Genomic DNA, 27,945 nt, shown 5'->3' with positions numbered 1-27,945 from the left:
TCAAAGCATCGACTCGTTTCTCACTCCAGGAAGCCCTGCTCGCTCGGTGGCGGAGTGAAGTTTTGCTCCTGGCCGTGATAAAGTCTCCGGGACCCCGCAGCGCTCCTCCACATTTCCCCTTACGGAGCTCCAGCCATGGCGAAGCCGCTGAGTGACCAAGACCGCCGCAAGCAGATCAGCGTGCGCGGCATCGCGGGGGTCGGAGACGTCGCTGAGATCAAGAAGGGCTTCAACAGGCACCTGCACTTCACGCTGGTGAAGGACAGGAACGTCGCCACGCCACGGGACTACTACTTCGCCCTCGCGCACACGGTCCGGGACCACCTGGTGGGCCGCTGGATCCGGACCCAGCAGTACTACTACGAGAAGGACCCCAAGGTGGGCGTGGTGGGGGCGGGGTAGTGGTGGTAGTTGGTTTGCATGTGCAGAACTTTTGAGATCCAGGTATAGGGTTCCCATGGCTGTCATGGTCATGGAGCCCACCTTTCTGCTTTGCTTATTCTGGAAATTTTGCTGGTTGCAGAATCGCAGCACACCTGACTCAACTTATCAGTTCATTGCCAAACCCTTCAGGAGGTTGAAGTGGGTGTGTCCCAGCAGGAGAACTCTGCAGAGCTGTGTAGAACCGAGGAACTGTAGGCCCAGACTTAGGAGAACCAGCAGAATTAATCAAACCATGACTTGCACCCAGACCTGACCAGACTTTGCTTTAAAAATCATGGTCATGGAGGCCCACTGCACCAACCTTCACTGCTCTGACACACAGTTACCATGTTCAGGGGTTTATTAGATTAGCCTGGTGTACAGTGGTGCATTTAAGTTTGTAAACCTTTTATGGTAACCCTGTTATTTTGGAGAAATTTGACTATAAACTTCATCAGAGTTTCTTAAAAAGTTGGTAAGTCATAAAAGTAGACAATGAGAACCAAATCAAATGAGATAAAGTATTAGACTTCCTCATTTGTTTATTGAGGAAAGTGGACCAATATTGCATTTCTGTTGGTGTCAAAACTATATCAATCTTGATTCGCTAATATTATGTTCACAAGTCTAAACAACAATGGTGCGCATGGCAAGAAGAAAGCCACTATTCTCAAAAAATGACATTGCTCTACAAGCAAGTAGGCTGTGGGAACCATGTTTGGTGGGCAGATGAGAACAAAATAGGGATTTTTGTTTAACTAGAGAAAAAAAAATCCTGCATTCCAGCATTAAAAAAACGTTCTCCCATCTGTGAAGCACGGTTGTATCATGGTTTGAGCCTGTTTTGTTGCAACTGGGCCCGGACAGCTTGTCATCATTGATGGAGCAATATATTTTGAAGTATCATTAAGATCTGATGTTAATGTTTTGAACCTGCTGAGCTCAATCCAATAGAAATGTTATGATAGGAGCTGAATCTGCAGTGCATGGGAGGAAAATTGTTTGTTTAGTTGCAGTTAGTTGCAGTTATTGTTGAGAAAGTTATCCATGCATTCATTTCTTCACGAATAGACTACTGTAATTCTTTATACATTGGGATTAACCAGTCCCTTCTGCATCGCTTACAGTTAGTCCAGAATGCTGCATGCAGATTATTGACAAGAACCAAGAAAAGAGAACATATAACACCAGTTCTTGCCTCACTTCGTTGGCTACCTGTCAAATACAGAATTCAGTTTAAAGTGCTTTTAGTTGTTTTTAAAGCATTAAATGTTCTGGCACCCTCTTATATTGCAGATTTGCTTAACTCCTCAGTCTCACAGCGCTCTCTGAGATCATCAGCACAGAATTTGTTGGTCATTCCTAGGGTGCGTTTGAAACTCAAAGGTGATCGTGCATTTTCAGTGTATGCCCCAAGACTTTGGAATAGTCTGCCACTAACTATTCGCCAAGCTACTTCTGTCTCGGTTTTTAAATCAGGTTTAAAGACTTACTTATACAAACTTGCTTTTGATTAGTGAGTTACTGTGGTAATTGAGAGGTCGATTTATCCTATATATATTGTTGTTGTGCATTTTAGTTTGTGTATTTTTAGCACTTTTTATTTTATTTATTTTATTTCTGTTTTATGTTGGGATTCTTATTTTAATATGTTATTTAAGTGATTTATTTTACCTATGTTTTGGTTGTATGTATGTGTAGTCATTAGACATATTGTGTACAGCACTTTGGGCAGTAGAAGCTGTGTAAAGACTGCTTTATAAATAAAGCTTACTTACTTACTTACTTACTTACTTACTTACACAAGGGGGGCACCATTTACTGAAAGCTGTGGTTCAGCAACTTTTGTCACTTTTGTCACAGATATGTAATATTGAATTAATTGTGTTTCACATTGATTGTGGAAACACAATTAACATCTATATTGAACATCTGATTTTTTTTACCATATCGTACACCTCTACTGTGACTGTTTTCTAAAATAATCTCAGTATATAATTTGCTTACAGTATCAGAATTATATATATTGCAGCCCCCTGACACTTGACATGGCATGCAAATGCTGGCTATGTCAGTTTTTTTTTAAACAAAATCCAAAGCGAGCACGCCTGAGAACTGTCAGACATGGCATACAGCTCTCAGCTTGATATTGTCACACCGTTACCTTGCCCAAGGTTTCACAATAACCGTCTTTTACTGATACTGATTCAAACGTTATGAGAAAGTCTGTTTTCATACTTCCACTGAGCCATCAGACTTCCTACATTGTTTAGTAGTTATTGATGTGGGAACCACTTTCTTGGCTTGCTTTAGGCCAGACAGGTCAGCTCAGCTAATGTAAGGAGTGTCATCTGTGATTTGGTTTCAATTAATTATTAATATTAAAAAATAATTAAATTAATATTGTTGGTGGTTGCTATAATTGCTTTCAAAAAACCAACGATTGCGCTTGATTGAAAAGCATTGCAAAGTCAATCACACACCACCTAAACCCATTTACACCACAAGATGTGCAATGTAACATAAGGCAAAGTCAGTAAACGCGCCTTTTTTCTGCTTACTCAAAAGCACAATCAACTGTTCTTATTTTTTAAAGGCAGTTTATAGCTGCCCAATATAATAGTATATAATATAATAATCTTTGATGCACAGAGTTCATTATTAATATTAGTATTTGTTAAAGCCTATGTAGTTGTAGGTTTCCATTGAATTTGCAGCACATCTCCCAAAACCTGTGCAGCCAAGAGCACCCTTTACTGCTAAAAAAGTGCATGGATTCTGACATTAGTCAGTAATGGACTTATGGTGGTCTTGTGTCATGGGGGCTGGCAGGTTTTGTGCTTAGACAGTAAACCCAAGTGCACACACATGGCATGTGTTTCTGATAAAATAGCCAGTCACTACATTCAGGCGATGTAGATCTTTTAAAAACTATAATTAATATATATATATATATATATATATATATATATATATATATATATATATATATATATATATATATATATATATATTTATTATTATTATTATTATTTTTTTTTTTTAATTAACCAAAGTCCTATTTGACTGGTCAACAATATACAGTATATTGCCAAAAGTATTCACTTGTCTGCATTTGCGCACAAATTAATTTGAGTGACATCCCATTTTTAATCCATAGGGTTTAACATAATGTTGGCTAGGGGTGATGGAATTTTTTTATTCTTAGATGCGCCTCCATTCAGACGTGGGCGATTCACAAATGACAAAAATCGATTCAGACATGCCAACATGTAGCTAGGCATTTGGATAACAGATACACATTTTGACCTCCTAGTAAAATTCCATGTTCTAAAGTATGCAGATGCATATTCATTTGATCTGATTCGATCTCATGTTGTCCCAAGTTTTTGTCTGCTCTTGTTGTCGTGGTGTTTATGGGCAATGATTTATGGCCTGTTAGCACAGACGCTAATCTAGGAAGCTACCTGTGGAGCCATCCACTACTTTTTTCCTGCTTCAATTTCCTTTGTTCAAACAGTGTCTCTGTGCTCAAGATTCTCAGCCTCTGTCTCTACTCTCCACCATTAAATCTCCTAGTTAAACTCCGTAACTCAGCACATAACTAACCTGGAACAGGAAGAGGCTGCCCCAAACTGTTTCTGCAAAGTTGGTAGACATGAAATTGTCTGAAATCTTTTGGTCTGATTAAAAGTTCCTTTTAATGGAACAAAGTGGTTGAGCCTAACTAAGCTTACTGTAAATAAACAGAAGCGCTTTAATCACCCAAATAAACAGTTTTCAGGAGAAAAATTAAAGTCCAGTGCTCGTTTGATTTAAAAATATTATTTTTTTTTTAAGAATTAAGAAGTTTTTACTTAAGTAGGCCTGTTTATGCACATAATTAATATACTACATTTTGTTGAATTATATTATTTGTAAATAGTTTTTATTTTTAGGATTTTTGGAATTTTAATGCATTGAGAATTATGCACCAAGTGTTTAAAAATATGTGTTTTATTAAGATTTAGATTATCCTATGTTAGAGAGAAAGCAGCGTTCTAAGACTCACTGCAGTAGCTGTAGGATGGGTTTTCAGTCCCATAAAGATTACTTCTCAGTAGCTTATTGGTCACACATGAAACAGTCACACGTAGCTACATGGTGACAAAACACCAGTGCGAAACGCTAGTTTTGCAAAATTGTTGTAAGGTGGAAAGTTGGACAGTTTGGACAGTGGAAAAACATCCAGTGAACATGACACAGGCTGGATTATTGGTTTTAAACACATTCTAATCTCATGTCACCTCAGATGTTGATACACACATGCAGCCTATTTTACAATCACTGAGTTTAAGGAAGTGGGTTGACTGTGAAATTATGGCAGCAGTAGCTTTCACAATGACACGGCGTTATCAGTCAGCTCAAAGACTGCATGAAAGCAGCACTGGGAGCATGCTTAGTGGGAATGATGGGTGATCTAGAATGAGGTAAAGGTGATTTTATAACCAGTGTTTATTATCTCTTTGGCAACCCTGCTGCGTAGCCCCTTATTCAAGTTGTTTAGATTTCCTTTCCACCTGTACTGGTACATCAAGTACTGTCTTCCTGTAACTGTACTGTAAAAAGGTTTTAAGGTGGAATGACATTTTAAGTGTAAGTTGTGGTCTACTCAAATTGTCCATTTCACCTTTATGCAATTTAAGTGCTGCAGAAAGTTCACAGCACAGAAAATGTAATTAAAATAAAGTGTGGATTCCTATTTGAGTTGTCCATTTCACCTTAAATCGTGTAGTAGGTACAATCTGGTTCACATACAGTAATAAGCCTCATTAGCTTTGAAAGTGGTATTTTTAACATTTTAACATGTATATATTCCACCCTAATTTGTACAGCATGTGTATTTGCACCTGTTTAGTAGTAAGCGAAAGCAGAGACTGTAAAAAAAGATGGATGCCGTGTCGTCGTTCCCATTCATTCAGTGAAAATGAAGCCAAACTCTTCCGCCATGTTGGCGATCCTGAGTCTGCGCAGTAGAGACCAGAGGACGGTGAGAATGTGGAGAAACAGCCTACTCATTTAAATAAACCCGCCCCTGAGGGCTGCCTCGAGGTCACAGGCTGCAGAATGGAGCGGAGCGGAGCTGACAGTCTGTTATTGGTCCCTCCCATAACCAGCCCTTTTACAATAACCACACCTTTTTGAATAGAGCTGAAGTTTTAAAAAACGAATTCTGTGGGGATATAAAAATTTGACAATATAAGCAGAGCTTACAATAGCTGTTGCATTTAAATAATGGAGCTAGAATTACAGTATATTAGAAAAAAAAGGTGATTGAAAGTTGTCTGTTTTGCCATTGAAACCTATGGGGATGGGTGGGGTTACACAGCTTTCTGCAACCGGACAGCAGGGGGCGCCCGACCTGTGGTGGCTTCACTTTTGAGAGACGATGCTCTGTCCAGCTATACACAGTCTATGAGCGAAAGCAATGTTCGCGTGCATAATTAAAGGTGGAATGGAAATCTGTACAAGATCTAAACAAAATCTGTACAAAAAGTTGTCTCTACTACTGACTGAGCAAGAGGATATTACTACTCACATTTTGAGGTCCGTGTGAGACACACACACACACATTGCTTAATCTTCCTGTTTTTTTTGTTTTGTTCTTTTTTACAGCGTGTCCACTACCTTTCCTTGGAGTTCTACATGGGCAGAACTCTGCAGAACACCATGATTAACCTGGGCCTGCAAAATGCCTGTGATGAAGCCATCTATCAGGTAATTGATTGATATCATTAACAACAGTAATAAATGTGGTTTTATTAGGAGCCCCAGGAAACAAAAGTCCTGCCTGAGGAAAAAAAGACATGAGTGAGAAAAGCTTATGCTACTTATAATTAATTAAAGCTTACAGTGGTCATCATGCTAGTGTTAGCATTAGCATTCCTTGTTCTTGCTTGTTTTCAGTCCTAGGTTCAGTTTCTACAGCAGGCTTTTAACGAAGTCAATGTTTATAAAACTGTCCAGTGTAATTCATGGTGGAAGGTTAAGAATGTGTGTGTTTATTTATTTATTGTTCTTTTTTTAAAAAAAAATGTTCCCCCCATTTTCTGCCCAATTTACATGGCCAATTACCCAACCCACTCATTAGGACCTCCCCTGTCAGTAGTGATGCCCCAACACCAGGAGGGTGAAGGCTAGCACATGCCTCCTCCGATAAATGTGATGTCAGCATTGCTGAGTAGCATCAGCAACTCGGTTCCGATACATCAGCTCACAGACGCCTTGTGCTGATCGACATCACCCATTTGAACGATGTGGGGAGAGAGCACCATCTACCCACCCGGAGAGAGGAGGACCAATTGTGCTCTCTCAGGGCTCCGGTAGCCGACCGCAAGCTACATGAACAGCTACATTTGTACTATTTGTTCATTTGTTTAATTATTTGTTTGTTTGTATGCACTTTAGCTGGGACTGGACTTGGAAGAGCTGGAGGAGATAGAGGAGGATGCTGGACTGGGCAATGGTGGATTGGGGCGACTTGCAGGTAAAGGGATCTTGCAAGCCAACAAACACATGGTTCTTCATATGTTGTAATGAAAGTGCTGCTGTAATTTCCTTTACTGTACTGCCTCTCTCTCTCTCCCTCTCACATTAGCTTGTTTCCTGGACTCCATGGCTACACTGGGTCTGGCAGCGTATGGTTATGGCATCCGCTATGAGTTTGGAATCTTTAACCAGAAGATTTCTCATGGTTGGCAGGTAGAGCAGAAGAAGTTCCTTTACTGTTTAACTGGATGAACTGATAGAACGGTTAATGTATGTGTGTATATATACATTACTTTACTTTATTATTATTATGTAGATTGTGACCGGCCCCTGGGGAAAGGGGCGTGGCCACTGTGACCCGGTAGTAGGAAGGACACGGGGAGTAAATTAACTCAAACCATACCTTTATTTGGCAATAATCACCCTCCATCACACCCAAAATAATTCAAAAGGACATAAATGCTAGCCCAATGGGACTCTAGTCACGTTACCCACGGCTCCTCACGCCACAAGATATATAATAATTATATAAAAAATACGTTTCATATTAATGGCATTTTCCCTTCTTAACACTGAAACTTTTAACAAGAGATTTTTAAATGTAAAATAAATCAGGGTAAGATGATCACAATTGTCATACGTGAATTATTTTCCAATACCAGTGGAATTGTTTATAATGTATAAGTAGGTTTAACCATATGTGTGTGTCTCATACATGCTATGGATTAAAAATTTATACTGTAAATCTAATTATGACTGTGGCGTATCTCCGTTTTGCTGTTTTTACTTTTTAACATAACGTGTATCTGACAATCAGGCAGTGTTATTCTTTATATTGTGTCAACGTTTCAGGATGAATGGACCAATAGAATCTTTTTTTCATTGACTTCCATTAACATTTAAAAACGTTTTCCCTTTTTCTGTATAGTTGCTGTTGGAAGTAAATTTCTGTATAGTTGCTGTTGGATAGCATATTTTGTGTGGTTGTGTGAGTGTTGGAGTGTTTCACTGACCTTATTCTTTGTCTCTCAGGTGGAGGAAGCAGATGATTGGCTACGCTATGGCAACCCCTGGGAAAAAGCCCGTCCGGAGTACATGCTGCCAGTGCATTTCTATGGTAGAGTGGAACAGACAGGAGATGGGCCAAAGTGGGTGGACACCCAGGTAAGCCAATCACAGTCCTGAAGCATTGCAAGGGTTCTTGAGTGTGTTCAGGTCTTTCTATAATTGGCACCAAACCAGTTTTTTAACAACCAGATGTTTGCTAAGATGTATTTAATGTTTAAGAAACTGAAAATGTGAGGATTACACTGGATGACTTTTCACATACAGTATTAAAAAAAATAATAATAAATTCAATATTTTGTGTGGATTAATAGACAGTTGGGATACAAGCTTCTATTACTTGTAAATTGACAAATTAATTCTTCCAGTGTAAAAGCTCATCTTCTCTCTCACTTCTGTTGCTAACAGGTGATCCTGGCAATGCCATATGACACTCCTGTTCCCGGCTACAAGAACAACACGGTCAACACAATGAGACTGTGGTCAGCCAAAGCCCCCAATGACTTCAACCTGCAGGAGTGTAAGTTTACTTACTCACACTGTGCCCCAATTATTATTCACACCCTCATAATACAAATTTTCATAATACAATTTTCTTGTACACGTGCTGCTGATGATGTTTAGTTGTTATATACTGATCAGCCATAACATTACCACCACTTATTGTTGAAATAAAAACGTGGATTAGCTTCAACTACAATGGCTCCTGTCAAGGGGTAGATAAATTAGGCAGTGAGTGAACAGTCAGTTGATGCAGGAAATATGGACGAGTGTAAGAATCTGAGACATTTTAACAGAAACCAAACTGTGATGTCTAGAAAACTGGGTCAGAACATCTTTAACCCTCCTATTATGTTCATTTGTTAATTTGGTAAATTTGACCCGGTACATGTTTAATTATCCCAAAGAAAATCCTAACAAGCAGTGTAAATATTTAATTACTAACTCCAATACTAATGACTATATCAATACTTAGTGCAATAGTGTTTCTTACCTCTAACAGGTAAGTCTAATTCAATAAAGATAATTCACTCTTTTTTCACAAAAAATACATGTTCAAACTTTTTTAATGTTTCACTACTTTTATTACTTTTGAAAGACCAACTTATCAAAAACAATAGTTTTACATAACATTAAAACATAACATTGCAATGTTGTTTTAGTTTTGTTTTTGCAGGGGGTGATTGCAAATATGTGAGATAAACCATTTTCATATTATATGTTGATTACATTAAGTAAGACAAGCAGAAGAAGTTTCATACTGAAAAAAATACTTTTTGACCTGTAACATAACAGGAGGGTTAAAACATCAGGCAGGTCTTACTCTTATGATTCAAAATGTTGTAGTTCTGACTTCAACTAAAAGTTGTTATTTTAATAAAATTATTATTATTATTATTATTATTATTATTTTATTATTATGTGCCCAAATGGGAGCAAACACCATTTATAGCTATCAAACATTTTTTATTTACAAGAGAGTAAAACTAGTATGAAATTAGTTTACAAACAGGTTTAATTTAGCTACTTTTTAAAGAATAGTAAGCAGCTCCCTTCAACCTTACACGCAGCTTTTATACTAAACAATGTGCAGAAATTGTCCTTACATCAGATCAAATATGAAAATTGCTGCCACATAAAAATTATATACAGATTTCAGATTTCCAGAGTTATATGTAAAGATGTACAGTATCAATTATCTTATAAATTGCATTAAAACAGGAAAAACCTCCCAGCACTAGCTCTTCAGGTTTGGCTTTATCTCTCATAATCCAAGAGAAACTATAGATCATGTAGTCTGGGCTCGAACACCAGCCCCTGCCTGCCTAAAGTTAAAGCAGTACACACAAAAACACACTCGGACATGAGCAAGCTGTCTCACTCACTCACTCTCTCAGTTGTACGAGTCTCTCTTACTTTCTGCCCTCTCTTACTTTACTTTCCGGCTGTATCTGACCTGTCTCCACACTGCGGTCCATCCTGTTACCAAGTCGTCTCTGTTGTATTTTTGGCTGGAGAGATCCTGTCAGGCTGTGATAAGCTATACTGAGCCTAAACACTCTCGTTCATTACTAGTCCCATTCATTAGCCTCTCGCTGCTCAAACATTTCTCACCTTTAGTTCAGTTCAACCCCTTAAAGGAGACATACTATAACTCTTTCACACAAGCTAGAATAGCTCTATTTACTGTACAAAAGTTCACTTTTGCATAAACAGATTCCACCTTCACCCTCACCTGCTGACTTGCCACAGACAGTAGCAAGGTACAGATGCCTCCTTCAGATGAAGTCCACTGGCTAACCAGCTGTTTCTTATCCAGCAGAACAAAATAGCGTTTCCTCAACTGACAATCTAGCAGGCAGGGCTCTGGTGGAGGATGACTGGTGGGGAGTGAAGCCAGGGTGGTTCTATGCAGGTTTCCTTTTTGTGAAATCAGAAAATGGGAGCATTCAAACGGCTTATAGAAGCAAATGATTTCTAGTACCAAAAACTCTTTCAGCTGATTCACAGAAAACTGATAGATGGATTTTTTTGGTGATTGGAGTGTTTTATAGGGGCAGTTGAGACCTAAGTGGAAATACAAAAGCATGCAAAAAAGTGAGTCTTGCATAATATGTCCTCTTTAAAGTGATGGAGTGGAAAACACTAAAAAGTAAAACCCAATTAAACCTGGAAAAGTTCAGCATTCAGTCTTAGGGTGTCATGGCACCCTTCAAATATGAGACCTATGGTCCAAAATTCCAGTTGAGTGCAATTGAATATTAAGTTGATGGTGCCAATAATTTTTTCCATCCCATTTTTTGCAGTTTTGCCAGTTTTGTGTGATTTATATCAATTTTGGCATGTTTTTAGAGTTTTCACACAGTACACACAAATGGCATAAAGATGTATAACTGCAGTACTTTCTGAGAGAAACACTTTCACGGCAACACTTTTAGCCATGACTGTATAAGAAACCACACTGTACAATCTAAAGGCACAGGAGGGCTTCGCTAGAGAAGGTCTTAAACTATTTGCTCCAGACAGCTTCAGAGTAATGAGTTTACAGAAGCGTAATGTGGTTGCCAGAGTGAGACTCTGGAATACTAACTAGAGACTCCCTGCCAAACCCCTGCTGCGGTACCACTCAGATCTGGCAACCCACCAGCATCACCCAGGAAACACTTCACTTCAGAATTCAGACGCTAATGTGAAGAATCTGTCTCCATATTTCGGTTTGTTGTCTGAAGTTTGCCTCTTTAGTGTTAAAAAGCTAAACAAGCCAGCAAGTATTAAAAAAAAGCAAGTACTGAGTGTCTGCTAGTTAGCATAGTTAGCATATCTTTCTGTCTTTCTCTCTCTCTTTTTCTCTCTCTGTCTTTCTCTCTCTCTCTCTCTGTGTCTCTCTCTCTCTCCCCCCCATCTCTCTCTCCCCCCCATCTCTCTCTCCCCATCTCTCTCTCTCACAGTTCTGCACATAGTACCAGGTCAACATTTTGGACACACTATAAATTTAGTAGTTTTTCATTATTTTACTTCACTGAAGTCATCCAAACTATAATTCTGCTAGTTAGCATAGTGGAGTTAAGTCCCTGTAGGAATAATAGAAGTGCCTGTGGGATTATAGACACTGTCTGACTGAAAGATGTTGATCTATGAAGATGGATCAAATTAAGTGTTTGCATAACTAAAAAAAGCCTTAGTTGTGTTCAACTTGTGTAGAGTTTTTTAGGAAAGTGGCCAGTGATTGTACTATTTAATTGTATTGTATCTTCATTCCAGAGCAAACAAGACTAAAGCTACAGGCTGTTCTTGGTGACTTGCTCCAGTTGGTGGCAAAATGTCTGTATAATTCAGTGGTTGGGATGTGAACAGTTGTGCAATGTGGGGTTGGTGTGAACTTGTGGTTAACTGTAGAAAACTCTTGATATTTACAGTGGAGGTGGGGCTATTCACCATGGTACACCTCACAGCCTTTTTACTTACTAAACAAGTTTTTAGTAAAAACATTTTAGCAAATAAAATGGGGGTTTAAACTGTCAGATTTTCTTTGCCACCAATGTGATTAGTTGTAAATCATTGTAAATTTTGTCTCAAGAATGCACACTGAACCCACTCTGAATAACGTTGTATATATTTTAATTGTGCTAGTTGTTGATCTTATTGTGATGACTTGTTCATTTGACATGATTTTTCTCTCATTGTTTTCTGCAGTTAATGTTGGGGACTATATCCAGGCTGTCCTGGACAGGAACCTGGCTGAGAACATCTCCAGAGTTCTGTACCCCAATGATAATGTGAGTACTCTGTTGGACATTCCAAATTAATTTAATTGAAACATTATTGTTGGTCACAGAGACCACTTATAAATGGGGTTCTTAGATTTTTACCAAATTGAAAGTAAGAAAGGAAGGAAGGAAGATGGATGATCACAAGCCATCCAACCAAGCTGAACTGCTTACATTTTTGTACTAGAAGTGGCTTAAAATTATCCAAAAGCAGTGTGTAAGACTGGTGGAGGAGAATATGCCAAGATGCATAAAAAAACAGGTTAATTCCACCAAATATTGATTTCTGAACTCTGAAAATTTAATAATTATGAAGCTCTGCATCTTTCTTGTTATTTCAGACATTTTTCATTTTCTGCAAATAAATGCTCAAAATGACAATATAACAGTATGACTGTAAAACAGTTATTGCGACAGCCCTAATAGCAGTATGGAGCAGGGTGTCAGAATTAGAGTTAAGGAGAAAGTGTGTGTGCACTTAAATAGCTTCTGCAGAAATGACCTTATAAGGAGAGAGGATGACTGTGCAGTAACTTGCTTAACTCTCAACTCTCCCAACCACAGTACAACTGCAACCTTCTGACTACTTTACTGAGATCACCAGTGTTGGAGTGTCTGTCTGTCTCTCTCTCTTTCTCTCTCTCAGTCTTTCTCTCTCTCTCTGTGTCTCTCTCTCTCCCCCCCATCTCTCTCTCCCCATCTCTCTCTCACAGTTCTGCACATATAGTACCAGGTCAACATTTTGGACACACTATAAATTTAGTAGTTTTTCATTATTTTACTTCACTGAAGTCATCCAAACTATAATTAAAAACTATATATTGAACATTGAATTATTTAGTCTATTTTGACTGTCTGTCTGTCTGTCTGTCTGTCTGTCTGTCTGTCTGTCTGTCTGTCTGTCTGTCTGTCTGTGGGAGCCCCTTTTCTACACCCCTTTACACCACCCCACATCCTCACCATTACTGCACTGCAACTTGGCTTGCCTGATTATATAAGAATTATTGTGTGTGTGCGTGTGTGTGTCTGTCTGTGTGTGTCTGTGTCAGTTTTTCGAGGGTAAGGAGCTGCGCTTGAAGCAGGAATATTTTGTGGTGGCCGCCACCCTGCAGGACATCATCAGACGCTTTAAATCCTCCAAGTTCGGCTGCCGGGACCCTATACGCACTTCCCTCGAGAGCTTTCCTGATAAGGTAACTTCTCAACACCCTTTATCTCAGTACTGGAGATCGGCCAACCTGGAGAGTTCAGCTCCAGCACACTTGGCTCGAACATTTGAACACACTTAAATGACCTAGACTGGGTGTGTTAATATTACATTAAGATATCTCATCTACATGTACAGTATATAGACACACGTATTGGGGAAAACTGCTTGTTCAGAAATCAAGGATATTAAAAAGTGTTGCTGGAGTAGCTGTCTCTACTGTCCAGTGAAGGTTTTACTAGATTGTGGAGCATCAGTGAGGTCAGGATGATGGATATACCACTCTCACCACCTTCCTCCATCTCACCATCCTTAACCATTTGTACCACCCCAAAAATGATACAGCAGAAAAAGCAGAAATTGTTTTTAAATAAACGTTTATTTTGAAAACGTGTCGAAATCTGCACCCACGCCATAAACCGCACCTCCTCTCTGAAGCGCATTTCTAAGTAAAGTTAAAGCAATCATCTTTTTTCCGGAAGATGGTGCGTACACGCTGCCGAGAGAGGGGGCGCTTTTCCTGGCGAGGGTGCAGATTTCAGCACTACCATGGGGGTCTCTCAGGAGAGGCTGCGGGTGACGTTTCTTTTTCCTTATTTCTTACAAGTCAGAGTTCTGCTAACAAACTGGGAGGGTTTGGGTTACGTTTTTTTAATAAAAGGATATAATTGTAAGAAGTGCTCTCAGTAGAAAAAAAAAACAGGATCCAACACTATTGAGTTTTTTTTAAAAAGAGTGGAGAAAATGTAAGAATACAACAACAGAATTGACATGCCAGTAATAATAATAATAATAATAATAATAATAATAATAATAATAATAATAACCAAATCTGTCGGTACATTATTTTAAAAATATTAGGTGATAACTGATCAGTTTGTCATATATGTATAGAATGCAGACATTGCACACATAAATTTTTCTAACAACAGTAAATGTAATGTGAAGTAACATGTTTAGTTTGTAAAGTCAGCTTTGGTTGGATTTAACTAATAATAAACAGAAGTAGAGAAAAAAAAAGATTTAGTTTTTTTGTGATTAACTGCAATTCCGCAAATGTTGGTCTAAGTCACCATAGGGTGGGCTTTGAATCATTTTAGCAAATGTTAACCGCTCCTACGCCTTCGGCCTCAACTGCCCAATTGAACTCATTCAAAAGTGTTGGATGGAGCAACATCATTAGAGAATGCAGTTCTTCTACTGCTCCACATCTCAATACTGAGGGTCTTTATACCCCTCTATCCCACATGTCATATTACACTCATATAGAAATATAGTGTATCCTACAGTTTTTAGGTCTATCTCTGGTTGTTTGTATGTACCTTTATCCACCTTTTCTTATGTTCTCTCTCTTTATTTCAGGTGGCGATCCAGTTGAATGACACTCATCCTGCGCTGGCTATTCCTGAGCTCATGAGGATATTCGTGGATGTGGAGAAACTGGGCTGGGAGAAGGTGCAGCTACTAAACAAATTTACACACTCTATCACAAACCTATACCAACCCTCGATCCCACTGGCGGCTGTAACACTGAGATATAATGCCTATTTGATATTTGTGTGAGATGTATTTACATATGATTACAGACTGATTAATTAACGATTAATAATAATAATAATGGCAGAACAATGCAGCGTGCAGGGATATGGTCTCATACTGGCCTTTTGTTTTACTTCTTTCTGTTGGGATTTCTGCTTTATCATGCTGACATAAAGCACACAGTCTAGTAAAAGGCGTTTGTATAGTGTTAAGGAGTGCTGCAGATCTTTAATATTGCTTAGTTCTGGGCTTGCAATGGTAGATAGTACCACACTGTATATGTATTACTGTATCACATGAAATCAAAGTAAAATCCATTTACATTTCTGGGTGTAACATGAAAAAAAATGCAAATACATTTCCAGCCAAATTTTGGACACACCTTAAATGTAGGGTTTTTTATTATTTTATTTTACTAAAGTCATCTAAACTATGAATAAAAACATATGTAATTATTTAGTAAATAGAATATGTTTTATGTTTTAGATTCTTTAAAGTAGCACTGGCTGGATTTTCTCAGTCAGCTTTATGGTAGAATTACCTGGAATTCAGGCTTTCAGTTAACAGCTGTGCTGAACTCGTCAAGAGTTAATTATTTGAACATCTTTTGCTGTAAATGTATTTGAGGGCATTAGTTGTAAAGAGCTAGAGTTGGTATAAAGTAAATAGCTCTATTTGAGTAATGTTCTACGAGCAAGTGACTACGAGTTACTCTGTAGCTGTAGCTCAGTAATTACATGTTCCTCAGAAATATAGCCAGCTTGTTTGTTTCCATAGCTGCAGAACATTGTTTGTATGCTGTTGTGTTTTATACCTGGCAGCCCTGAGTGTGGAAATGGGGACTGGTGGAATGACAGTGAGCAGATTTGGAGGCAGAATTCCATGATGAACCACACAGAGCCACATATTTCTAATAAGAAAATACTGGGTGAAGCTCTGTAGACAAGAGTTGCCAGTGCTAATCTCAGCATGTTCCCTTAATATCTGATGATACATCCTAATTAGGGGTGGGCGATATGGCTCTAAAATAATATCACGATATTTCAGGGTATTTTTGCGATAACGATATACTTGGCGATATAGGAAAACTAAAATAATTAATTCATTTCAGGAATATAGTATAATAGTATAACAGAATAATCATAATGTGGCAAAATAAATAATATAGCATAAAATAATATAATGCAGCAAATAATATTGCAGAATATTTAGTGCATGCATATAAACTGCAAACTAAAACAATTAAACAATAAATACACCTAAAGCTAGTAAATAATAGACTACTTTTAAGACAGAATAGCCCTATTATCACGATATGGATTTTTAATATCACAATATATTGTATACGATATAATATTGCCCACCCCTAATCCTAATCATGGTATGAGTTACTACAGAACAAAAATCCTTCATTTACAATGTAGGTGAATAAATAAAAACATGCACATGAATGAGAAGATGTGTCCAAACGTTTATCTGGTAAAGTAAAGACAGAGCAAACGACAGATTATTTACTTTAGGTTGTTGGAAGCACTGCACACATGCAGCTCGTTCACACACGTTTTTTTTTAATACATACAGTAGATAAAAGCGTTTCTGGTGTGAATTTGGACTGTGTCTGTATGATTGTGTGCACAGGCCTGGGAGATTACCACAAAAACCTGCGCATACACCAACCACACCGTGCTGCCGGAGGCTCTGGAGCGCTGGCCTGTCTACATGTTCGAGAAACTTCTACCCAGACACTTAATGATCATCTATGAGATCAATAAGAGGCACCTGGATGTAAGTACTTGCTCATACACACCCATACACTATTTATCAGAAGCCCATGTGTTGAACTCTGCATTGCTGGTGTACAGTTAGAGATTGTAGCCCATCAGTAGCACAGATTGTATTAGTCCCTGTTAGGTTCCTCTTAGATGTTAATAGGAGTAAAAAAGAAGTAACATAAGATGGGTGTTGGTGAATGGAAGGGAAGGACCAGGACAACAGTAATTGCATCTTTAAACAACGTTATTTTAAGGGAATACCATATATTTTTTAGACTATAAGGGACACTTGAAATCCTTTAATTTTCTGAACAACCGAGGAGCAGCAAACCCAGTCTGCTGAAGTACATAGTTTAAAAGGAGTTTTAGTGAAGTTAGCATTAGCCGCTAACTGCAGCGCTAGTTCTTTCACCGTTCAGAGGTGATTATATCACACTGTAGTCTGCGTGTTTACAGAGTTAAAACAAGCTACGTTGGATGAACCGCTAGCTGATAGCGCCCTGCGTTACCGGAACACACAGGGTTCATCAGTCTAACGCTATCGGACAGCATTTACTAACGCTAACCGCGGCTGGCTAGCCCTTCTAACCACAGCTAACCAACTTAAGTAAAACTAAGCTAATTAAACAAAACTGTAATTAAACAGGTTTAGGTTTATTTACAGTAAGAATTTCTCCAGCACTTTGGCTGGAGCAATAGCACTAGCTGCTAACTGCTCTAGCAGTGCTAGCCGAGGTTAGGAGCAAGCTACAGGCTGATAATACTCCCTTCTGAACGGGAAAATAGCAAGCACGGTTAACAAGTAATGCTAATGCTGCTCCAGCAGTGCTAACCAGGGTTAGCAGCAGGCTACAGGCTGATGATACTCTCCTCTGAATGGGGAAATAGAGGTTAGCGGCTAATGCTAATTCTAATGCTACTCCAGCCTCGGAGCTGGAGAACTAAACTAAAACTCCTGTATAACTCTGTACTTCAGCGGAGTGGAAAAATATGTTACCCACTGCCAACTTACAACCAGCAGTACCATGCTGGTGTCAGTGGTGTGCTGTAGATGGTCCATCACCCCAGTAAAATCTGGTTAGCAGTGCAGAAGCTGTGCAGAAACGTATTGCAACTGTACACCTATAGAGTGAAGCTTTTAATGTAGCTGGTTTCTAATGAAGCGGATGTGTGTAAATATCTGGAATCTCTCTGTCTGTGTTAGAGAATAGCAGCGCTGTACCCCGGCGATACGGATCGTTTGCGGAGGATGTCTCTGATCGAGGAGGGCGATCCGAAGAGGATTAACATGGCTCACCTGTGTGTGGTGGGCTCTCACGCAGTGAACGGAGTCGCTCGCATACACTCGGAGATTGTGAAAGACACAGTGTGAGTGAAAAGAAATGTGTAGAAATATGGACTGATTTTAATGCCTAGATTTAAATCTGTAGCTTATTGTGTTGTCTGACTATACATTGTATTATTTTACAGTTACTTGATTTGGAAGTATAAATATAAATAAAAAAATGTTTATATATAAAAATATAATATATAATTTTATATATTTTTTTATATAAAGAGCATTTATTTGCAGAAAATTAGAATTGGCTGAAAAAAAAAGATACAGAGCTTTTAGACCTCAAATAATGCAAAGAAAACAAGTTCAAATTCATAGTTTTAAGAGTCCAAATTTGGTGGAATAATCCTGGTTTTTAATCACAGTTTTCATGCATCTTGGCATGTTCTCCTCCACCAGTCTTACACACTGCTTTTGGATAACTTGTGATCATCCATCTTGATTATATACCAGAGGTTTTCAAAGATGATTTTAAGTGGTCTCTTATTTTTTTTTCTAGAGCTGTTTATTTGCAAGTTACTGCAACCTTGTTTAAGACCACTGAACCCTGCAGTCCCTCACTTTACAGCTAGAGGGCTATACAGACCTCATTGAAATTGGAGTGCCCTGAGTGATAATTGTTCCCTCAGGGTTTTTTCACTCAGGAAACACTAACATTTATCTTGTTGCTGAATGCAATTAAGTATTCACAGCATTGCTCCCAAATCAAGTAGAAATACTTTTCTGAGTAGTACAGAAAGTTATACCAACAAAAACATTTTTAAATACACCTGATATTTGGTGCCCCAATACTCTTGTCCATATTTTGTGTAGATACAATGGCTTAAACTTTTACGCATTTTGTCACTTTACACCCACAAACATTTATATGTATTTTATTGAGGATTTTAAATGATAGAAAGTAGCACATAATTGTGAAGTGGAACAAAAATGATCCATGTTTTTTTTTTTTAAATGGGAAAAAGTGTGACATTCAACAGTATTCAGCCCATTCTTCTTTACAAAACAGCTCAAGCTCAGCCAGGTTTGATGGGGAGCTTCTGTGAACAGCAATTTGTATGTCTTGCCACAGAAGCTCAATGGTATTTAGGCCAGGATGAATTTTGAATGGGCCATTCTAACACACTAAATCTAAATCATTCCAATGTAGCTCTGGCTGTAAGTTTAGGGTCATTGTCTTGCTGGAAGGTGAATCTCCAACAGGTTTTCTTCCAGGATTGCCCTGTATTTATCTCAATTCATTTTCTCATTAACTCTGACCAGCTTCCCTGTCCCTGCTGAAGAAAAGCATCCCCACAGCATGATGCTGCCACCACCATGTTTCATAGTGGGGATATTGTGTTTAGGGTAATGAGCAGTGTTCTTTCTTTTTCTGCCACACATAGCGCTTTACATTTAGGCCAAAAAAGTTCAACTTTGGTCTCCTCTGACCACAGCACTTTTTCCACATGTTTGCTATGTTCCTAAATGACTTGTGGCCAAACCTCAAACAACAATGATTCTGATTAAGGGATTCTGGAGGCAACTGGTTGCTCTGAATTTTATACTTTTGCACGTCACACTTTTCAGATTTTTATTAGACTTAAACTTAAAAAATCGTTGCATCTTTTTAGTTCCGCTTCACAATTATGTGCTACTTTATGTTGGTTTATTTTAAAAAAATCTAAGTAAAATACATTTTACTTTTGTGGTTTTAATGTGAAAAAATGTAAAAACCTTCAAGATGTATGAAGATCATTTTGGACGTCACTGTATTCTTACAATGCTAACGTTTTGTAACCTTGTCATTTTTCCAATTTCTATATAATTTGAATCTGGCACTTGTTTATATAGTGTGTCAAAATTTCATGATGAATTGACCAAAAGAAATGCTTTAAGATTATATGAATCTTTTTCTACTGACCTTCTTTGAATTAAGAAGTTTATATTTTGGAGATACAAGGTTACTGTATGACAATATTGCTTTGTTTTTATTCGCTGGATGTTAAAGAAGTTGTATCCTTATCTATGAAGGTTTAAAGACTTTTACGAAGTGGAGCCGGAAAAGTTTCAGAACAAGACAAATGGAATCACACCCCGCCGCTGGCTGCTGCTCTGCAACCCTGGCCTGGCTGAGCTCATCGCCGAGGTACAGTGGCTAAACCTGATCAATTAGAAGAAAAACATGGCTACACCCCTGTTCCTTACTATTGTCACATAATAAGCCTTATAATCTGGTGTGCCTTATGTATGAAAATAGATCAGAAAATAGACGTTAACCGAAAAATACGATGTTTAACTTCTCTTGCTACCATCACTGACTCTGATGGGGGCCCATTACTAACATTTATACAATAAGTAGGCCAACATGAAATCATGAAGAAACTGCCTGGGCTTTCTTTTACACTAAATTGAGTGAAAACCCTGGTAAGTGTGTTTGGATGGCTTTTACAGTATTTACAGTTGCTGGCAGTAGCATCTGCTAATGATCCGCTACTGATTGACATTAATATAGTTTTTAATATTTTAAACATCACCTAAATCGTATTGATTCTATAATGACCATGTATGTGATGTCGTTCCCCTTTAGAAAATCGGTGAGGAGTTCATGACTGATCTGTTCGAGCTGAAGAAGCTGCTGAATTACGTTAATGATGAGGCATTCATCAGGGACGTGGCCAAAGTCAAGCAGGTCAGCGTCTCTCTTTTTACAGAGAACATCCTGATGCATGATAAATGCAGTAAATGGTAAGGCATGAATTACTTTAGTACTCGCAAGTATTGAGTGTGTTCTGTCATTCAGTACCACATTCCAGTACTTGAGGAAATACTCAAGCCACCAGTGGAACAATTGTCTGGCTTTATCCTGAACTGAGGCTGTTGATTGGCTGTCTGAATTATGTTTGTGGATTTATTATTCAACCATAGCTTTGCAGCCTTGACATATTCTCATAATATTATAATCTTACATATCTTACATATTGTGTGCATGTATTTTTAGGAGAATAAGCAGAAGTTAGCTGCATATCTGGAAAAGGAGTATAAGGTGAAGATCAATCCTGAGTCCATCTTCGACATTCAGGTCAAAAGAATCCACGAGTACAAGAGGCAGCTGCTCAACTGCCTCCACATCATCACCTACTATAACAGTAAGAACACACTGAACCCTGCAGTATATTGCAGGATATGTGCCTTTGTTTCAGTCTACTTGTAAAAGTGAACAAGTAGACCATAGACTGCCAAGTGATTATTGGTCAATCTAATGTATGGGTGGGGCACCAAATATTTGCAAGTTTATATTCCAAGGTCCATGCAGCTTCTCCATCAGCAGCCGGAGCCCGAGAGAGCACAATTGGCCATGCTCTATCTGAGAGGATAGATGTTGCGTTCTCCTCTCATCGCTCCCGTCATTATACTGGTCAGCACAGGCATCTGTGAGCTGTTATATGTTTTAACAGTGAATATAGGCTGTTTTAAGCTAAATACTGACTTCAGAAAACAGGCAGTGAGGTGGCAGATTTTGGAATTCTTGTTCCTGCTGAATTAGTGTCTAAGTAAACAAAAGTATAATTATCAACATGAAAACTATTTATACATCTAGCTCCCCTAAAACCTGAGTTTTAGGGGACTACCAAGTACCAAGTTTGCCTGGCATCTACGTGACATTAATGCAGTCCCAAAAACACTGATCGCTACTTCTATCCAAATAATTCAATGAATGTTATTATATTTTATTATATAAGTTGATATTCATATAGACGCAATAACACCCATGTTTTAACTCTTAAGACATCAATTTTTGGTAGAATAACACTGATTTTTCCACCAGTTTTACACACTGCTTTTGGGTGATGTTATGCCACTCCTGGAGATTAAAGCACTTCAGCTTGAATTCAGCAGTGACAAACACAACCAAAAACTTTTTAAAATAAGCAAGTATGACTTGCCTTCTACTTATTTATCCTTTGTTATATTTAACTTTTGTCTTATTTTTTAACATTTCTAATAACGGTTTAATATATGTATTTACTCAGGGTTTGTACGGTCAAGAGAAACCTGGAAAAATAATGGAATTTGAAAATAGCAATTTCCAGGCCTGGATGGGTTTTGGAAAAATAAAAAATAACCATAAATTTTGCAGAAATCATGGAAGTTTGGTCTAAAAAATCTTTGTGTTTCAGTATATCGATTAAGAAAACCTATTTTGAGCAAATACATCAGCTCAGAGTTAATTCAGTAATTTAGCCCGTACACAATGGAGCTCTCAGGATCCTACATATATATTTTATTATTAAATATTGTGTGTCAACATTTTTTTTTTTAATTTATTTTAGACCTACTATAATTAGTTTTGATTATAGTTTTAGTTAGTTTTTGGTTTTATTGTCCATGTGTGCACTGATTTATAAAAATTTGCCTTGAAGGCATGGAAAAGTCATGAAAAAAATTATGGAAATGTATTGGTTAAAAGCTCTGTGAATCATGTTACTGTAACAGATGGATTACAGTAGTACATGTTATTTAAATACACATGTACATTCGTTTTGACTCTGTACTGACTGTAATTACTAAGGGATGCACTGCATGCTGAATACCAATTTTTCTTTACTGGTTTTCTTTAAATTTCAAACAAAAATTTCACTACTGAATAAAATACATTTACTAAATGTATTCTTGTCTTGCTTTTTAAACCAAAAGCAATTACAAAACTACTATTTAAATATAATTGTTGAACAGTTTTTTTGTCCAGACACTGTTATTGCCAGTAGTTTAAATGTAGAACTACAGTTATTAAAGACACTTTATAAAAAATATAAACTTTTTGTGTTTTTTTTTTTTTTTTTTTTTTTTTTTTTTTTAATACTCTGTCTTTTGTAGGAATCAAAAAAGACCCAAACAAAAAATTTGTTCCAAGAACAATAATGATTGGAGGAAAGGTAGGTGATTAAATGTTTCTTTTGCACTATTCACAAGTAAAAAATATTACAATTAATGATATTTCAAATTACCCGCTAAACAAACAACATTATCATCCATTTCTTTACCCCCACACTGCCCCCTGTAGGCTGCACCTGGGTATCACATGGCTAAGATGATCATAAAGCTGATCACCTCGGTGGGGAACGTGGTGAATAATGACCCGGTGGTGGGAGACCGGCTGAAGGTGATTTTCCTAGAGAACTACAGAGTTTCCCTCGCAGAGAAAGGTGAGCACTTCTGGAGCAGTGTTCAACAGTCTAAAACGGTCTGTGGAAATAAATATATATACATTACTAGTCAAAGTTCGAACACAAACCACATATTCAGTGGTTTAAAAATAGTTTTAAACAAACTAGATATTTTAGATGTTTTATGTTTTAAATTCTTCAAAGTAGCACCTCTTGCTTAGATGACAACTTTACACATCTTTGCTGTATTTTCTCAGTCAGCTTTATGAGGTAGAGTCACATGGAATGGTTTTAGTTAACAGCTGTGCTGAACTTGTAAAGAGTTAATTACTTGAATGTCTTGCCCCTTAATGTGTTTGAGAGCATCAGTTGTAAAGTTGTGAAGAGGTTGATCTTGTATACAGTGAATAACACTGTTTGAGTAATATTCTAATCCATATCATGGCAAGAACAAGAACAAGTAAAGAAAAAAATGACTTGAAGGTCAGTCAATCCGATGATTGATGAAGGAAGAGCACGAGGATAAGTTCATCAGAATTACCATTCTCAGAAACAGCAAATAAAAAAAACAGAAAAGAGCACCTAAATTCTATTTAGGTATTTTGATTTGTTTACCACTTAAGTTACTACATGATTCCTTATACAGTGTTTCTTCATAGTCTGAATCCCTTCACTATTTATTTACAATGTAGGAAAAATAGTAATAAAAGCTTCAAAGGAGAAGGTGTGTCCAAACTTTTGACTGATACTATATATATTCTGTAAATATTCTTTTAAAATATGTAGATGTGTACCAAAACTTTAACATAAGATTGTATATAAATAAAAATGGACAAATTTTTCTTGATTTTTCTTGCCGCTCAGTGATCCCAGCAGCAGATCTGTCAGAGCAGATCTCCACGGCGGGCACAGAAGCTTCCGGAACAGGAAACATGAAGTTCATGCTGAATGGAGCTCTGACCATCGGCACCATGGACGGAGCCAATGTGGAGATGGCTGAGGAGGCCGGGGAGGAGAACCTCTTCATCTTCGGCATGAGAGTGGAGGATGTGGAGGCCATGGACCGCAAAGGGTGAGAGAGATTTTACACAGAGTGTGCAGAGTGTGCTGATGCTGTTTATTCCTCTTATAGCTACATTCGCTGCATTAGCTAACTCCAGTATCTCCAGACTCTGTAAATATTTTGGGGTTGGGACAAATACTTTGGGGTTGAACAATAAACAAACAACAAATGTTACTTTATTTTAGTAATACAGATCAGAATGTGAAACTCATTTATTATATAGATGTATTACAAACAGAGTGATCTATTTTAAGCTTTATTTCTTTTATTGTTGATGATTTTGGCTTACAGCCTTTGAAATCTCAAAAATCAGTGTCTCAGAAAATTTGAATATTATATAAGACCAATTGGTACTTTTGCCAGTGTGGGCAAATAATATATAATATATTGTGTTTGTGTGCATATTAAGATATAATGCTCAAGAGTACTACGACCGTCTACCGGAGCTCCGCCAGGTGATGGATCAGATCCGTACCGGCTTCTTCAGCCCTGCAGAACCAGAGATGTTTAAAGACATCGTCAACATGCTCATGAATCATGACCGGTAAGTGTGTGTACATGTCATTATATCTCATTTGTTTTTAGTAGAATAGTATTATACATAGTACATACCAACTAACCTGTAATTACACCTGTGATCGTCAGACTGAAAATTGATTCTAGATTCCATCAGAATTGATGCATTTGAGGAATATTTCGCACATCATTCTCAGCTGTTTATGAACTTTAATACAAAATAGAATTTTGTTTGTAAGTTTCTGTAACTCCAGTACTCCTAGTACCTGCTTTATGAAGGGTTTTAGTCCACACCAGTGCAATAAGCGAGGTAAACATCCATCAGGGTTTTTTGTTGTTGTTTTTTCTAAAACAGTGTTTTAACTTAAATTTAAAGTATTCCTATTCATTTTTGCCTTTTCTCAGGTTCAAGGTATTTGCTGATTATGAGGCTTACATCAGCTGTCAGGAGAAGGTCAACAACCTTTACAAGGTGAGCAGATTGCAAATAAGACACATGCCACATCTAGCCTGACGGTGAATTCTGACTGAAACTACTTTAGCAAATGCTACTTTCACTTTCAGTGTAGTCCTGGAGTCTTCTTGTAACAGTTATATATTATCTAAAATACAGCATGTAATAACGGCTGTACTATTTTAATGTGATTAAATAAATTTAGCTAGCTACCGAGATGTATTACTAGCATGGGTTTTTATGCTTGTTATGCAGAAAAGGGACACGATTTACTAAAACTAAATGAAACTTAGATGATACCATGAATATAATGGCACTTCACAATGATGTGCTACTTTATGTGGGTGTATCACTTAAAATCTCAATAATATACATTTGTAGTTCGTGGTTGTAAGGTTGGTATACATAATGTGAAAAATGTTAAGGGGTATAAATACTTTTGCAAGCCACTGTATGCAGAGCAGAGAGTTAACCGGGATCAGGGATGGGGGAAACACCAGTCATTTTTACTGCAATTTCCAAATCTTTGTGAAGAGTATTACAGCAACAACAGCTCTGGGAAAAATAATTCAAACAAAACATGTTCACATTCATAAAGTTTCAAGAGTTCAGAAATATTTCGTGGAATAACCCTGGTTTTCAATCAGTTTTCATGCATCTTGGCATGTTCTCCTCCACCAGTCTTACACACTGCTTTTGGATAAATGCATGCCACTCCTGGTGCAAAAAGGTCAAGCAGTTCAGCTTAGTTTGATAGCTTGTGATCATCCATCTTTCTCTTGATTATATACCAGAGGTTTTTAATTTTGTAAAATCAAAGAAACTCATTATTTTTAAGTGATCTCTTATTATTATTTTTTTTTTTTTCATTTAGTCATTGCTTACATGTATAAGTGTGTGCCACAATGGTCATTCCTCTCCTGTTCCTGACTACAGAACCCAAAAGACTGGACCAAGAAGGTGATCAGAAACATTGCAGCTTCTGGCAAATTCTCCAGCGACCGCACCATCTCTGAGTACGCTCGGGAAATCTGGGGGGTGGAGCCATCGGCTGTGAAGATACCTCCACCCAACGAGCCTCGAGACTGAGAGGCCAGACGTGGTTGAATTGGCCAATGATAATTGGTGATGCCGGCCAAATCCCTCCCTGTTTTTTTTTACATCCTTTTGTTGTCTCCTGTCTAAAGAATTTCAAGAATTGTAATTGCTCTGAATTTATAGTTCAGTTTGGTTGCAGCTTTACTGTCCATGACCATTATCTCTCACTCTCTTAACATGACCAGGGAAGGCCTTTCTGAGACCAAGCTGATGTTTAAAAAAATACATTCATAGTATATCACCATTTACATACCTAGAGATTGAACCACAGCTCATTGTGTTTGTGTACTGTTCTGGTTTAATAGACAACTCTTGGCCAAGAGATCAAAGGATTGTGTTTTTTTTTCTGATTGTTAACAGTGCTTTATTGCCTTACCCCTGTACTGTACATCATATCTCAGTGCCTTTACTCATAGCTGTCCAGTCTTTAATCCATTGTCTGCTCTGGTCATTGGTAATTAATAGAGCTGTCAATATAATCGTTTGGCCAGTTATATTCTTGATCTGGATATAAAGACCTCTGGTGTGTTGCGAGATGTGAGATCATCTCTTAAACACAAACAAATGATGATCAGCCCAAAATGCCTTCTATTCTATTAGGAATCCTGACTGAATGTAGCCTCAGACTAGGCTTGCACTTTTTTTTTACTGCTATTGCTTTAACACTTTAACATTTATTTAGCACTTAGCATTATTCCTCACAGAGCTGTTTTGCACTTTAGCTAGCATTTGAGCTTCTTAAGCTTAGCATAGCGAGCATATTCTATATTATGACTCCTTTCCTATAGATTTGCTCATTCTCCTCACCAGCCTCTTATATCAGTTCATTCAGTTGTGTGTCTCCCACTAAGGCTTTGATGGACAACTGCATAATGTGGTTTATAAGTAAATGCAACCACATTCTGAACTGGATGATGTCCAATAATTTCAGCGTTTTAACATATTGATCTTAATATAACAGCTCTGTTAAAGCATTATACATTTATTTACACATTTGAAACTGAAGCAAATACATAAATAATATAATCATATCAGTATGCATGTGTGTGCATGTGTTGTCTGACTGGTTTTGCACAATGAGCTGCTTCATTGAGGCCTTTACACTCTTTAAACAGTACTGTATGTATGGAGAGAATGAGAGAATAAAACTGCTTCAAAAACAAAACTGTTACTGTTCTGAAATGTTTTGCTTTAGTGTTTGATAGTGCTGGGAGAATGTGGGGATTACTAAAACACTTCCTAACATACAGGCAGATTCGGAAGTATTTAAACAGCCTTTTTTGATCCTTTTTTTTTCTCTGTACAGCACCTCAGTGGGTTTGAAAAACAATGTTTGAGCCTGTGAAAATTGATTTGGGTTCCGTAGTAAATGCCGGGTGATAGAAAAATCCCTAACTCATTAAATCACATTTATGTTTGTTGACTCTGCATTTTGTAAGTCATCGTCATGATTGCAGTGTGTTGAAGTATTAAGACCCCTTTGGCATTTTCACATGTTTTTCACATTAAACCAACAAACCTAAATGTAT

The 27,945-nt window shown here is 37.7% G+C and overlaps 1 protein-coding gene across 1 annotated transcript; it reads left to right on the top strand.

The window, feature by feature from the left end:
- The first annotated feature begins 4 nt into the window (after nt 1-4).
- pygb (phosphorylase, glycogen; brain) lies at nt 5-27,844 on the top strand. The gene is made up of 20 exons (XM_049463491.1): nt 5-378; nt 6,079-6,180; nt 6,871-6,949; nt 7,061-7,164; nt 7,984-8,115; nt 8,425-8,536; nt 12,211-12,293; nt 13,334-13,477; nt 14,854-14,946; nt 16,669-16,815; nt 18,007-18,170; nt 20,152-20,266; nt 20,708-20,809; nt 21,119-21,266; nt 22,996-23,054; nt 23,183-23,324; nt 24,150-24,357; nt 24,758-24,892; nt 25,270-25,336; nt 26,255-27,844. Exons 1-20 carry the CDS (start codon nt 136-138, stop codon nt 26,405-26,407), a joined length of 2,532 nt encoding a protein of 843 aa, XP_049319448.1. The 5' UTR covers nt 5-135; the 3' UTR covers nt 26,408-27,844.
- Nucleotides 27,845-27,945: the final 101 nt, after the last annotated feature.

This window comes from Astyanax mexicanus, chromosome 14 (assembly GCF_023375975.1).
Source record: "Astyanax mexicanus isolate ESR-SI-001 chromosome 14, AstMex3_surface, whole genome shotgun sequence".
NCBI lineage: Eukaryota > Metazoa > Chordata > Actinopteri > Characiformes > Acestrorhamphidae > Astyanax > Astyanax mexicanus.
This window is presented reverse-complemented; position numbering and strand designations above follow the sequence as displayed.

What these genes read in the sequence shown, in the direction of transcription:
- pygb (XM_049463491.1), top strand. Translation starts at nt 136, where the DNA reads ATGGCGAAGCCGCTGAGTGACCAAGACCGCCGCAAGCAGATCAGCGTG. An exon ending in TGACTTCAACCTGCAGGAGT is followed by an intron (nt 8,537 to 12,210) that starts GTAAGTTTACTT and finishes TGTTTTCTGCAG; the next exon opens with TTAATGTTGGGGACTATATC. An exon ending in AGAAACTGGGCTGGGAGAAG is followed by an intron (nt 14,947 to 16,668) that starts GTGCAGCTACTA and finishes TTGTGTGCACAG; the next exon opens with GCCTGGGAGATTACCACAAA.